This window comes from Scatophagus argus, chromosome 14, assembly GCF_020382885.2.
Source record: "Scatophagus argus isolate fScaArg1 chromosome 14, fScaArg1.pri, whole genome shotgun sequence".
NCBI lineage: Eukaryota > Metazoa > Chordata > Actinopteri > Scatophagidae > Scatophagus > Scatophagus argus.
This window is the reverse complement of record NC_058506.1, coordinates 14774275-14788239: the sequence shown is the minus strand read 5'-3', so window position 1 is coordinate 14788239 and position 13965 is coordinate 14774275. Positions and strand designations below refer to the sequence as shown.

General features: G+C 39.1%; 2 protein-coding genes across 4 annotated transcripts; one reads left to right on the top strand and one right to left on the bottom strand.

Annotated features, from left to right (window-relative positions):
• Positions 1-4071: 4071 nt before the first annotated feature.
• On the bottom strand, positions 4072-8454 carry LOC124070402 (ras-related protein Rab-39B-like). 2 transcript variants are annotated; one of them, XM_046410288.1, is made up of 4 exons: positions 8232-8454; positions 6115-6347; positions 5179-5449; positions 4072-4704 (listed from the first exon to the last, which is right to left on the bottom strand). In XM_046410288.1, the coding sequence occupies exons 2-4, from the start codon at positions 6327-6329 to the stop codon at positions 4549-4551; spliced, it is 642 nt and encodes a 213-aa protein (XP_046266244.1). In that variant the 5' UTR covers positions 6330-6347; positions 8232-8454; the 3' UTR covers positions 4072-4548. The 2 variants fall into 2 exon arrangements, with proteins under 2 accessions (XP_046266244.1, XP_046266243.1); XM_046410287.1 differs by lacking the exon at positions 8232-8454 and adding an exon at positions 7488-8035.
• Positions 8455-9154: 700 nt separating this feature from the next.
• rab38c (RAB38c, member of RAS oncogene family) lies at positions 9155-13570 on the top strand. 2 transcript variants are annotated; one of them, XM_046410290.1, is made up of 5 exons: positions 9155-9268; positions 9471-9668; positions 10410-10540; positions 11519-11656; positions 12074-13570. In XM_046410290.1, the coding sequence occupies exons 2-5, from the start codon at positions 9473-9475 to the stop codon at positions 12233-12235; spliced, it is 627 nt and encodes a 208-aa protein (XP_046266246.1). In that variant the 5' UTR covers positions 9155-9268; positions 9471-9472; the 3' UTR covers positions 12236-13570. The 2 variants fall into 2 exon arrangements, with proteins under 2 accessions (XP_046266246.1, XP_046266245.1); XM_046410289.1 differs by having other exon boundaries at positions 9170-9372.
• The last annotated feature ends 395 nt before the right edge of the window (positions 13571-13965 follow it).

The window sequence follows — 13965 nt, the reverse complement described above, 5'->3', positions numbered from 1 at the left end:
CTGTTGTTTCTAGAAGATGTGACTCCATTATCTGGTGCCTGAAGAAGTATCTGTCTGCCAGAGAAAGGCGCCGGGGCTGGTAAAACAAAAAGTCCAGTGTCTGTCATGGATAAAGAGTTTCACTGGAGATATACACTAGCATTTTTTCTTGCTTGCCTGCCAGTGTTAAACTACAGGAGGGGCTAATTTAACATTAAAAAGTTATGCCACATGGCTGTGACTCATACTGAGTGCTTTGCATGCCCAGCCCTTGTGCCTTTCAGATATCAATACTGTCATCTCCCCTCTGTGCTATCTCATTAACAGCAATGATCTATTTTTGTCTTTCTGTTTTATATCCTGTACATATGGCTGTCATGTACAATACGAGCTGTATTTTCGATGTTTTTTTTTTTTTAATAAAACACTGTATCTGCCACGAGCAGGATTCAAAGTGTGTGTGTTTTTTCTACCTCTTCCTTCCTGTAGCAAAAAGAGTTCTCAGTAACCGCATACCAGAGGCTCTTGAAGTTACTTGCACTGTTTTTTTTCTGACTCACCAGTGACTCGTGTTAACAATGCCAATTGTAATATGACTCTACCCCCTGGCTGTTAAAGATGACTGAGTTTAGTTTATTTAAAAAGGACTGTGTGAAAGCAGCTACTTACACTCCAAGACAGTCCGCATGGGATAAATTGCACTGAAAACTCATGTTTCCGTCTTAATCTGAAGATTCACCTCTTGTAACCAGATTTCAGACAACATGAGCCAGTGATTATATAAAGGTTGCTCAGGTTGGTTGTAGTATTTCATTTGTGAGGATTAAAAGAATGAGGATGTGCTTGAGAACTAAGAGGCATTAGATAAACACTGAGTGGAGTAACTTTCTCCACCCAGATTCATGCTGATAGTCCAGGGTTGAAACATAAACTCGCTTCTCTATTCTGTAGACCACCACTGACCAGTATAAATAGTTTTAGATTTTATTTTTTAAAAATGTTAATGGTTTTTAGTGGTGTAGGCCACAATTATTTAATTAATTAACACCTTAAGACCAGTAGAGAAGTATTCAGATCCTTTAGTTACCTAAAAGTACTAATGCATACTGTAAAAATTCTCCATTACAAGTTGGAGTCCTGCATTGTTAGTCAAGTAGAAGTATGTAAGTATTTATAGTATTAAAAATCAAGTTAAAACTCTGGAAAAGTGCAGGAAAATCTCAAAATAAATAAATAAATCTGAGAAATAAAATATTTAAAAGGAAAAGCACCAGCACCAGAGCCATAAAATATTTTTCCATGAAAAATGAGTTAACAGTTATCAAAACAATTGCCAACTGATGTTCTGTAAAACGTCTAGTCAACAAAGAACCACATTTTAGAAGCTCTTCATTATGTTTCATATGGAAGTTATAAAAGAAATGTAGTGATGTAAAAAGTACAAGATTTCCCTTCAAAATGTAGTAGAAAGTAGTCTAAAAAGAAAATTCTCATGTAAAGTACAAGTACCTCAATTTTGTTCTTAAGTACAGTACTATAGTTAAACGTACTTGATGTGAAATAGCTCCTCCCTCTTCCTTCTTTCGCCACAAGCTAAGTCTGCCCTCTAGTGGTCACAGACAGTATTACATTAATCTAGCAGTACTGCAATTTTACTTTACCCAACACTTTTGTCAGTATCATAATACAAAAAGCAGCGCACCCCCAATCTTTGCATGAGGCAAATCTTTATAAACGTCCCCATGCATTTATTATTGATGACACCGATGCTATAATAATAGCAGAGTCACAACAACATCAAACAGTCAACTTTGTCAGGGTTTGGTTTCAAATAAATTATTTACAGGTATAATGTGATATCAGTGTGTTTCCCACCACCTTACACTTGAGATTTTAATATTCACAGGATAAACACACAGTTCTATCTATGAACAGGAAGTTGATTGTGTGTGTTTAGGCTTCTCTTCCTCCAAAAGGCACTCAAAAGAGACACTTCCACAGCACAGTTAAAATAAATGAGCCCACTTGCCGTTCTTTCTAAACTGTTGAATGAATTAGTCAGTATTAATAAAACCAGCCTGACCTGAAGTGTTGTAGGTGCATTCAAACAATCAGAATGTATTCACTTGGTGATTTTTGTCCTTGCACCAGATATACTGCTGCATCTCCAAATAACAAAAGACACTTCATTAACTCTGCTCCTTCTGATGAGAGTCCTGGTACTGAGTGAAATGGCCAATTACATTTTATAAAAAAAAAAAAATAATAATTATTTTGTTTGAAAATTAAAGTTAAACGGGAGGCTTGCATTGATTATAAATATGGATATGATTGAATCTATGGATTGTAAGTGTGAGCATGAGTTTATGACATGTAAGAGCAGGCTCCATATTCAAACATAAAAACTTAACATAACTTAACATAAAAATCCAAATGTATGAAGCCCCAAGGTGTTCAGTTATTTCAGAAATTAACATGAAATGCTAATTCAGCAGTTTTACATGTTTTTCTGTCAGAATGACAATTTTTCCTCAGTTTTATTTTATGCTACTTTTTAAAAATCTCATAATGTCACTTTCTATAATGTCACAATTCATTTCATAATGCCATTTGTCATAACAGTGCTGTTGTTATGTAAATTGGTCCTCTGTTGCGTCAACTCACCAGAGTAACAACTAACAGCTGCTTCCTGTAGCTTCTGTTAGCAAAAAATCTCAGTTAGCCTTGCACCTAGCAGCCCTTCCTGAGTTTTGGGTTGCCAGTTATTATTTCTTCACATAATTTCAGATCAATTTTAAATGTTTTAAACTATAAGTTTTACATAACGCTTCTTTAGGCTAGCTCAACAACTGCCACCAAATAAAACCAGTTAGCTCCTCCTAGCTTAGCTCCTGAATCAGTCATTTCGTGCTGCTGTTGACTAACTGCTAGCTGCTAACTAGCATAGTGAGATGGAAAGCATCAGATAATGTTTGATTTATGGTAGATAATAGATAAGATAATCTGTTAGAGTTACCTCTAGTTTTGATGATGTTCCCCACAGAACGACACAGAATCCTGATTGTCCTTTTGTGTGGTTGTCAGCAGGAGCCAGCCAATGATGCTAACACTGTCTTTTCACATTGATGCTTGTTTGATCATTTGTTAAATTAACACTTTAGAGCTTGAGCGATTTAGGTCTGTGTCTGTATAATTTGTTAACTTACAGAAGCAGAAGTGAAATGGATGAGACACCTTTCACATTTGTTAATGATCTAACTAAGAGGAATTAACTGGCTAATTCTGGCAGCAGCTGTTGAGCTAGCTTAAGATAACAACGGCACGTGTGTCTGACTGAGAAGTGATGGGAAGGTGACATCACTGTCATGAACAGCGACACTGTCAAATAAAATGTGATATTAAATAAGTTCTTACTGAGAAAAATGACATTATGAAATAAAACATTTTTTTTTACAATTTTTAGCTTAAAATATCTAGAATAAAATAAAAATGAACCCCAATAAAAAAAAATCTGTTATTATAAAGACTGATTAAGTAATATTTTAGAATGACTTGAGTTTTAATAATATCTCCAATTATTTCACAAAATGCCGGCTCATTTATGTACTTTACAAAATGTATTCCTATGATCTTTACTCAATGTCTTCAATTTAAATGTCTTTTTTATTTAGTTAATATTGAACACTTTGGGGTTTACGTTCAAAAGGCTTTAATGTCTTTAAACCCAGAGCAGGAAACATGAACTGGGTACTTACCATATTGATTAAAACAAACCTTGCTATGATCAAGTTATAATGGCTATCAGTACGCAGCTACAGTCACTTCTTCTTTCAGCAAACAGCAAATGTCTCATTAAACATTTTCACAGTGCAAACTCTCTCTCTCCAGCAGGTCACAGTCAGACGAACAAACATGACAGTATCTGAAACTTTGGTTCAATTTGAGTTCACTTTCATTACCCTACACTCTATTTATGTGTTGAGCCGCTTGGATTTGTAGAGCAATGCAATCAGTGAAGATCTCTTTCCTTCTCACCTCTGACAAGATATAGTCTATACAAGGTTGCAACATATTCCAAGTATTATGCATGAAAAGGAAGAAGCTCGGTCTTGATTGACTTAAATTAACATGAGCACAGAACACACTACACTGACAGCATCAGTCGTTAAGAGATGTGTACCAAACAACATAACTGGCCACTGGAGTATAACTGTTCACATCAAGAGAGGCCAAAAGTGCAGTAAAGCTGAAGTGTTGCTAAGCGCTGCAAAGACAGCAGGACTATTACAGTCATACACACATGCACACAGGACAGTGAGGCGGATAAGATGCTTCTTGTGCTTCTGTTAGGGTAATCAACAGAGTGTCTTAAGTTTGGAGCCATAAACAGGGACCCAAATGATAAAATAATGTCTTATATATAGAAGTAAGTGTGTAACAGAGCTGGGAAATATTTTAAGTCCACCCAAAACTGGCCTGAGTGCAGCCAAGACGAGACAGATCTCCTACAGATGGAGTCCAATGAAGTTTGACCACCTGTCAGCCCACACACTGCAGCAATCGGGTAAATCAACACAAGCACTGCCGGCTGCCCTTGGCGACCTCCTCAGAGGAATGGACAGTGTTGGGAACAAATCCGCTCTTGACGCCCTCCCAGCCATCCTGGATCTTGATGTCCCCGCTACGTACCAGCTCAAAGATGTCCCTCGTCAGATCCACGAAGGCCTTATGAGAATCAAAACCAGATTGTGAAGAAACATAAACTGATTAATAATGACTCACATTCATAGAAATGTTGGTTTGATAAAAGGCTTTGGGAATGTTTTAGTCCGCAACAGAAAGCAGATCTACACTATAGCAAAATGTGTCAAAAACATGTAAATGTGTCATCAGAATAAGCAAACAGGTTGCACAATTTTATTATGTTTACCATAATTTTGGCAATTGCTAATTCCACTTCTATTGTGGCAGTATGAAAATTATCAGTTCATTAACACTGGGTTAGACCATCTTAAATTCTTTGTGTACTTTTAGCTGGTGATGGCAAGAGGTGGAGTCCAAAGGAAATAATACTGGGGATGAAGTTCAACTCTAATAATTTTTGATTAGCATTTCAGGGTTAAACATTTTGGCGACACACAGTAAAAAAATCATAGCTGACTGTGTGTCTGTGAGGACAAAACTGAATCTTATCCAGACCTTCTCCACATTGATAGCGTCTCGTGCCGATGTCTCAACGTAGCGCATCCCAAAGGCCCCTGCTAGCTTTTCTGCCTCCTGCTGGGTCACCTGACGCTGGGCCTCCAGGTCACACTTATGACCAACCAGCAGGAAGATGATGCTGTGCGGCTGGACGTGGCTTTTGGCCTCCTCCAGCCAGTTGTGGACGTTCTGGAAGGAACGACGGTTTGTGATGTCGAAGAGTAAAAGGCCCCCAACTGAGTTACGGTAGTAAGCTCGAGTGATAGACCTGGATGGTGGGAAGATAAATATATTATTACCAGCTTTATCGTTTAACTCACGGTTAAAAAAAGGAACGTCTTTGCTGCACTATACAGTTATTCAGACTTGACTTTCATTTTCCTTTTTCCTCTACAATGTTTACCCAATTCTGATTCTGATGACATTCATTCCTGGGGTTACTGAGCTGTAGATGCCTGTTGGTGTAATTCCTCACTCACAAATGTAATTCGGCAATGCTAAGTTCAACCAATCATGTCATGGTAAAAGAATTAGAATTCGTAATATTTTCTGTTTTAAATGTTAATCTCATGAAAGGACCAGAACTATCAATGTGCTGGACCATCTTTCAATACCTTTTTTGCCTCTTTACTCTGTCTAGGGCTCTTCAAAAAACAGGTCAAGAATATTTAACATAATAAAGAATAATAGGACATAATGAGATGATAATGAAAGAACAGACCGCTCAGTGCAACAGAAAGGCTCACTGGTGTGTTTTTTGAACAGCAATAGAAACTGTGCAGTAAAAATACTAGTTAGTAAAATCATTGTGTACAAAACAATGTACATCAGTAGATGCATCATTTAATACACCTTTTGTGGGATTTGAATGAAGGTCATGATGTCGTTTTGATGATGGATGACAAGAAGGATCGTGAAAGGAACTGTTTTTACCTGAACCTCTCCTGTCCTGCAGTGTCCCAGATCTGTAGTTTGATTCTTTTACCCGGCTCGATCTCCACCAGGCGTGAGAAGAAGTCCACCCCCACAGTCGGGTCTGACACCTGGGCAAAGCGGCCCTCAGTGAACCTCCGGATCAGACACGACTTTCCAACCGTGGAGTCTCCAATGACAATGAGACGAAACTGATAAAGCCATATCGTCTCCATGTCTCACCAAAATAAAATCTGTGAGAAAATAAAATCAGTCACCACAATCCATAAATATTGCTTCAAATGTCTTGTTTCATTGGGCCAACAATCCCAAACCCAAAGATACTGAGTTTACTATCATATTACAAAGAAAAGCAGCAAATTCTCTCTTTGAGGGTGCGTCATTTCAGTTTGAAAAAATGAGTGAGACGATTACCTTTTAATCAAAATAATCAATGATGAATTGACTACACTTAATATGTAAAGAAAAAGCCCCACAGATATTTCTGTTACAGGTGGAAATCATCAAGACATGTGGCTACATGTGATAAAATCTGAATTTTTGGTTTGATTTTGACTTCACATATTTGTCATGCCTTAACAAAAAAAAACATTTTTTTTTTCATTTGTTTGGTTTTTTTTGGGAGAAAAAAAAAAATCACAAAAATATGGATGAACATTCACTCCAGTGTTAAGACATTCACTTCAGCGCAAAGGAAATTATACATTTCCACTGTGGACAAAATGTGTGTACTCTGTCAAACAAAACCACTGCAGAAACAAGCTTGAAATCTAACACACAGTTTTATCTTGACCTTTGGCTGCAGTTTTGCTCAGTAACAATATTAATCCTTTGTGTATCCTTTGTGAAAATAATGCAAAATACAGAAGAAATTAGAGTAAATAAGTACCTTTACATGCCCTTACTTTAAAATAGCTTAAATAGAGGATGTGTTAAATACAGATTAGACACAAACGTGAATGTAATCCACAGACTATAAGGACAGTAAGAGGCTCACATCATCTCAGCGGTGTCCATGTGATTTACAGTTTGGTGATCTAATTTGAGGGGAAGGGGTGGGGAGGCGCTCCTCTCCATTTCACTAAGCAGTGGTGTAGTCAGCCCCCCCGGTGTGGATAGTAGACAGGTTGTTTTAACACACAATGAGGCCTTGAAGCCAAACATAACCTTAATGAAGACATAGCAGCTACGTGCAACTGCTAGTTACCAACAGATATGTGAGTCTCATAATAAACTACCTCACAAACAGTACATTGTTTGAATCATGAGGCCCTACCCCACTTAGCCTAATGCCACAGATGAGTATTGTTATTCATTTCAATGCTTAATATTCAGTGCAGCAATCTAATAAAAATCAGTAAATTATGACCTACCTTAAAGTTAAGAGCTCAGTAAGCGTAAAAAGCAGATCCCATATTGATGATTATGTCTTTTTAAAACGATTCTCTGGAGTAGCTGTGGTTGTGCTATTGCTTACAGAGATAACATGCATCGCATTAACCAGGCCTCTTGTCCACCATCAACATCTGGCCCGTTTTTACAGATGAGACGAGCCTGCTGTGTGTCCAAACCGACAGGTGAGCTGAGCCACGGATTAATTTAACCAGGACTGCTGATATTTCCGCGAGGATCCGCAGATGAAATGGCAGCAGGACACAACAGCAGAATCACACACATACACGCATCTCCTCGCCCTCATCAGCACCATTACCGTAAGTGCATACACAGCGGCGCAGCAGCAATCCTAAAGCCTCGCTGCTGCCTTCGAGGCTGTAGGAACACACGCACACAGTGAGCGCACGTAAACATACTTGTGTACTTTAGAAGACTTTAGAAGAGCAATATAACTTCACTGTTACACATGTTTATGGCCTGGCTTTATAGGACTTCTGCTGCACCACATTTTAGAGGGAAATGCTACATTTAGGCCAGGGGTCGGCAACCCAAAATGTTCAAAGAGCCATATTGGACCAAAAAAAACAAATCTGTCTGGAGCCGCAAAAAATTAAAAGCCTTATATAAGCCTTATATGAAGGGAACACAGGCTGTAAGTGTATATTAGCTATATTAGCTTACCAAAATGACCAATTTGATGAATGAATCCTTCATGTACTCACCATCTGTGAACGGTTTTCCATGCGTTATTATTATCTCCCGGGTTGCAACAAAACTAGCAGCAGAAGTGGAGTTTGGAGATGCAATCCACCTCTTAAATCTATCTTCTTAAATCTTAAATCTTCATCTATCTATCTAATTTCTCCAGAAGTAAAGCATTCGCACTTTTTCTCTCACTCCCAACTGGGTGGTCTGCTGCAGATTTAGCATGCCTTCCCCGGAAATGTCTTTTTGTTATTTGACAACTTCTCATTACAAAGCAAACATGCAGGCAATCCTTCCGAATCGGCAATGAAAGCAAATGATTCAGTCCATTCTTCCTTGAATCCTCCCTTCTCATCAGCTATCTTTCGCTTTTTCCCTTTGGGATCCATGGCCCATGACACACCCGCCGGTTTGTTTACAACAGCCACCTGCGTGGCACCGCGCCGCGCTGAAACGTGTGTCGCAGGCTGTGACGCACATCGTCGTTGACAGAAATGTTGAAATGTAATATTTATTATAAACATTTTTACAGCACTGGAAAAAGTTAAGAATGTTTGTGTCATGTTTGTCCTCCTACAGAAACCATATTAAAACAAAATATATATTCCCGCTTTCACTTTTGGTACATTAAGTATTACTGTTAATACATCTATACTTTTACTCAAGTAAAATTATGAATATAGGACTATGACCTCTAAAAATAGTTAAACTGCTAAACTTCTCCTCTTTTCCTCCCTTATGTGGACTTGTATATAGCTTTATATTGTACAGTGTTTACTTGTTAATTTATTATCTCTATATTTTTTTGTAACAGTTTTTTGCAGACGTCTTGCTTTTTGCACTCTATGCTGTTCTTGTGAGCTGCCACGACAAGTGAATTTCATTTCAATCAATAAAGTTCATCTTATCTTACTGAAAATTGTGTGCCTATCTAGGGAAAGGCTCGATAAATTTCGAGGAGGGCTTGAACGCACCACAGCGACCGTGTGGGAGTAGTAGACAGAAGCTGGGAGACGGCAGTGAAGTACGGATTCAGATTGTAATAAGTGATAAAGTAAGGCGACTTTTCGCACATCTCGATGACACTGGATCACAGCAACATTTTCCCCGAGTGCATCGGCCGGAAGCAACATTTCTTCTGCTGTCCATGACTTTCTTGTAGCTCTTTACAATTTTATTGCGATTCCTGCGCACCATCATCCTTCACCAAGTTTCCATTATTCTGGAGTCTCCTTTTTATTTTTTTTCTTTGGCAGCCATGCAGCAGCAGGAGCTTCTGTTCAAAGTCCTGGTCATCGGGGACTTGGGAGTAGGAAAAACGTCCATCATCAAGCGGTATGTCCATCAGATCTTCTCCCAGCACTACCGAGCAACCATCGGGGTGGACTTCGCCCTGAAGGTGCTGCAGTGGGACAATGACTCTGTGATCCGGCTACAGCTGTGGGACATAGCAGGTCTGTTAAACTTTAACGACCCCGTAACACGCGTTGGTTTGCAGACTTATTATGCATCAGGTGACTGTTAAAACTATATAACTCTGAATGTAGACCAGGATTAGGATTTATTCTCTGTGCGTGTCTGGGGATCTGCGGAAACAAAAACGTTTTGTTTCACCTTCAGCAGCTGTGAAAATCTAGAAGTTATTAAAGCTGCTCGTAGAAATACTTTGAATATTTGAAATCAATCTGACAGCAATTGTAGGAAAGTAGGGGCAATTTATGAGTCATTACACAGTCCTGTTTTCTGCCAGGGCATAAGAATGATCATACTTGGTTTCCAATGAACTCATGTCAAGAGCATGCTGACTAACTTGCTACAAATCGGGGATACACAAAACATAACTGGGATGAAGGTTTTTGCAGTGCCTGATATGAACTCCCAGTGAGTGTGTGTGTGTGTGTCTGTCCACTGAGTTCCTCCCTGTCATTTGAAGCCTGGCTGAGGAATGTAGATCTTGTGCCTGGCTGTGACTCAAATGATCCCATGGTCAAATTATCAGTCACATGATGGCACCTACTGTAGACTAAACACACTCAAACACACACACAAACTCACACTCGCTATCTTTTATCTTTGTCAATAATAAACCGTGCTGTGAGTTGATTTGATTACTTACAGACTTGAAATGTGTCTTTACATGAATCCACGTGTGTGTGTGTGTGTGTGTGTGTGTGACGGTTGCCCATGCTGTCCAGGACAGGAGCGATATGGGAACATGACTCGTGTCTATTACCGGGAGGCGGTGGGAGCGCTGATGGTGTTTGACGTGACGAGGGCCTCCACGTTCAACGCCGTGCTGAAGTGGAAGGAGGACCTGGACTCTAAGGTGACTAAAGCTGAACCGCCTCTGCTCAACATCCAGTAGAAAACGTCAAACTGAGGCCTTTCTTAACTTTCACTGTGTGTAAAAACTCGCAGTGTACCTGCACATGGCTGGACTTTACTTTGTCAAGTTTTAGCCTGCACACAGAAGCTCCTTCATGTTTTGCAATCCAACTCGTCTGCGATTGTTCTCTAATGCTACTTAAAGGTGCTTTGCTCAGTAATTTCTGTGTGCACTACCTGTTGTTCAACCATGTATGCAGGCCAAAGTGTTTATATATTGTTCTGAGCGTCCACAGTTGGTCGCGAAAATCCTGCTGTCATATCGAGGGGCGAGATGGGACAATCATTGAAATAAAATGGCACGTCCCTCACCTTCACATGCTTTGCCAGTTTCAGAAAGTTATGTCTGAGTTCCAACATTGGACACATGTGAGGGTAGGACATTTTTACCATCTCAGAGGCATTTTCATTTTTACTTTATTGTTTTTAGTCATTCGCAGCTCTCAAAGTGTAGTTTCTGGCTGCAGCAGGTAGATGTTTTAATCAGAGAAACAACTGCCCCCAAGTGGTCAAAAAAAAATCAATTATTGACAGTTTATCTTCCTGAAACAAGCACTCACACACAATTACTTCTGTCATTTTTTATGTGTCCAAGTGCAACAATTGAAAGATTATCCCCTCTTGTCCCTCTCGATGACACGCTTTATCATTTTGAGTTCAGTTCAGTTCATATTTTGTGTGATACATCGTATGATTTATTTTGTATAAAGCAGGACACCTTTACTTTGTACTGTTTAGAAGACAATTTGCTTTTTGCTTTCAAATTTAAATGTGTTACATCCTACATGCAGATAGATAAAACAAAGGTAATTTTAGAATAAAAATTCCCATATGGTTAAACTTTAAATAGCCTAAAAAGTAAGTCATACGATATTACAGTTTGTACCACCATCACGTACCATCTTTCTTCTCTCCTCAGGTGACCCTGAACCATGGGAGGCCAGTACCAGTTGTACTCTTGGCCAATAAGTCAGACCAGCTGGCTTCCCAGCAGCCCAAACTGGACTCTTTCTGCAGGGAGAATGGCTTTGTTGCCTGGTTCGAGACCTCGGCAAAGGTACCGAAGGGGAGACACTTTGGGGGCAATTATTGCAGCTTTTTGAACAGGCTGAAACTGGTCGAAAAGACATTTATAGTTAGACTGAGGTGGCTTGTCAACAAATCATTTTAGTGCATTTTTTATGGATCTCAGAATGTAAAAAGTTATAGGGCTTTGGAAAGAGGCTAAAGGCTAAAAGACTTACTTTGCAGCTAAACCACATCTGCTCAACACATAATTTATACAGTCAGTTTAGCATATATGTGCTGGGCTAAAGTAAGAGCAATGCCATTATAACCAGAGCCTAATGGAAAAAGAAGCGATTTAGAAAATTACTGGGCAAACACTGAAAGATATTTCTCTCTGAACCAAAGTGTCGTACTGATGGACCGATACTAAAAAGTAAAAGGTGTCTTCTTTCGTTCCCTCCCACAGGAAAACACAAACATCGAGGAGGCAGTGCGCTGTTTGGTCAAGCATATCCTGAATAATGAGGAGAGTCCGATGACTGAGCGGGACCCCAGCACCCTTATTCTATCTGGGTACACTAATACCACAAAGGATCATCTCAACTGCTCCTCATGTGTGAAAGGGTGACTCCTGCCTGGTCACAGACAACCAGGAAGTGAACAGCTGTGAGGCCACAGCCACAGAGATAGGTTTGGCTCAGGTACCGTTTGTCAAAATAAATTGCCTTTGTGTTACTCCAGTCTTAGCCCTCTGTGAGTAGTGAATAAAAATGTAAAGCAGGTAGAGCTTTGTACCAGTGTTCATTAGCTACTGTATGTTTACACTGCAGACCAACATGATGTCTGAACCTTGTGGTAACACACAGGACAGTGTCTTCTGTCCACCCAGTCCTCACATTTGAGTGCAACTTACAGATTCAGGTATCATTTACCAGCTGAAATGTCCGAATAATAAATAAATGTGCTGACTACTCATAGTGCCAGGTCCTATTTTCTCCCCACAACATTCAATCAGTTGTCACGGTCAAGTCATTGTCGTTATTGTGCTTTCATTGATGTCGTTTGTCACTGTTTTTGGAAACTCGGTTTAATTGGTTCCACTGGGTTTACATGAGCAGGAGATGAGCAAATGTATACTGTTCAGTGACTTGACAACGGTTAGCATAAAACTGGACAGTTGACTTACCTCCAGTGGATCGTCACAGCGCTCAAATCTGTGCTCCATCTGCAAAGGATCACGGGTTTATTTAAAATAAATCCCTTCATGTAATCATTAATGTTTGTGTAATTGCCTGCTTAAACTGAAGACATTTTCTCTCACACTGGATCATGAACTGATGGACTGGAAAATGTGTTCTTGCATGCTACCCAGAAAAAGAATCCGCTACAGTCAGAAATAAACAGAAATGCTATGGAGGTAATCGAGGAGAATCACTTTAGCAGATATGTCTATTAAATCAACTATTTATTGAGTAGTACCTCCATTACTACTCTATACTATATATAGTTTAATTTCTTTCTAGTTAAATATTCATTTCCATTTCATCGTATGCAGTATATGTGTGGTTTCAATCTATAATTGTTGACATTTCATCCTCAAATGGTGGTTGTTTCTGTTGATAACTTTCATTGTCCTGAACCAAAAGACTTCATGTCCTCTCAGCTCAGGTCAACATTTTTCCCATCAAATTTGGAAATCAGGCTCGACATTGACTTGACTCATAAACCCAGCAAAAGGGCTGAAACAAGTGATTGATCATTGTTATAATCTGTGAGAATTTGTTGCTTTTTTCTGTTTTACATTACTGTAAACTAAAGATTTGACTCAGAATGGTAACTATCACTTTCTCTGAAAGGGTTAGAACAACCCAGAAAACCATTTAAAAACAGTTTGTGCTGTATTTCATCTGTAATTCCAAAACCCATCTAATCATTTGAATGAAAAAAACAACCTCAAACATTTTGCCCATTGGCTAATAAAAAAACTTTTTTTTAAAACTAAGTTTTAACTTGTTTCTGGAAAACCAAACAAACTTGGCAGCCTGCCAGCTACCTTGACAGAGTCTGAGTATACTGAGTATCTTAGCCATAGAAAAAGAACAGTTTTTGTTTGTGTGAACACTGTTGATATTGCCATTAATTTTCCTAGGAACTTTCCCTGTAAGTATTCAGTTCTGTCTGTAATAAAACACTTGGTTCCTGTAGAAAATTCTTCTCACATTTACCTGAAGCTTCCAAAACCCTCTTCAGATGTCTGCCTTTAAAATGAGCTGAATACACCCTGAGGGCATTTACTTAACCATGAAATGCCATTTAGACACATACTGTGAATGTTGTTTGAGCTAAGTGAATCAAACC

Bases quoted from the DNA above. Each gene is read 5' to 3' on its own strand.
- LOC124070402 (XM_046410288.1), bottom strand. From the start codon at position 6,329: ATGGAGACGATATGGCTTTATCAGTTTCGTCTCATTGTCATTGGAGAC. The intron at 5,450-6,114 runs GTAAAAACAGTT...CCCACCATCCAG, and splicing joins GCAGGACAGGAGAGGTTCAG to GTCTATCACTCGAGCTTACT. The intron at 4,705-5,178 runs GTCTGGATAAGA...GATTCTCATAAG, and splicing joins ACGCTATCAATGTGGAGAAG to GCCTTCGTGGATCTGACGAG.
- rab38c (XM_046410290.1), top strand. From the start codon at position 9,473: ATGCAGCAGCAGGAGCTTCTGTTCAAAGTCCTGGTCATCGGGGACTTG. The intron at 9,669-10,409 runs GTCTGTTAAACT...CATGCTGTCCAG, and splicing joins ACAGCTGTGGGACATAGCAG to GACAGGAGCGATATGGGAAC. The intron at 11,657-12,073 runs GTACCGAAGGGG...TCCCTCCCACAG, and splicing joins GGTTCGAGACCTCGGCAAAG to GAAAACACAAACATCGAGGA.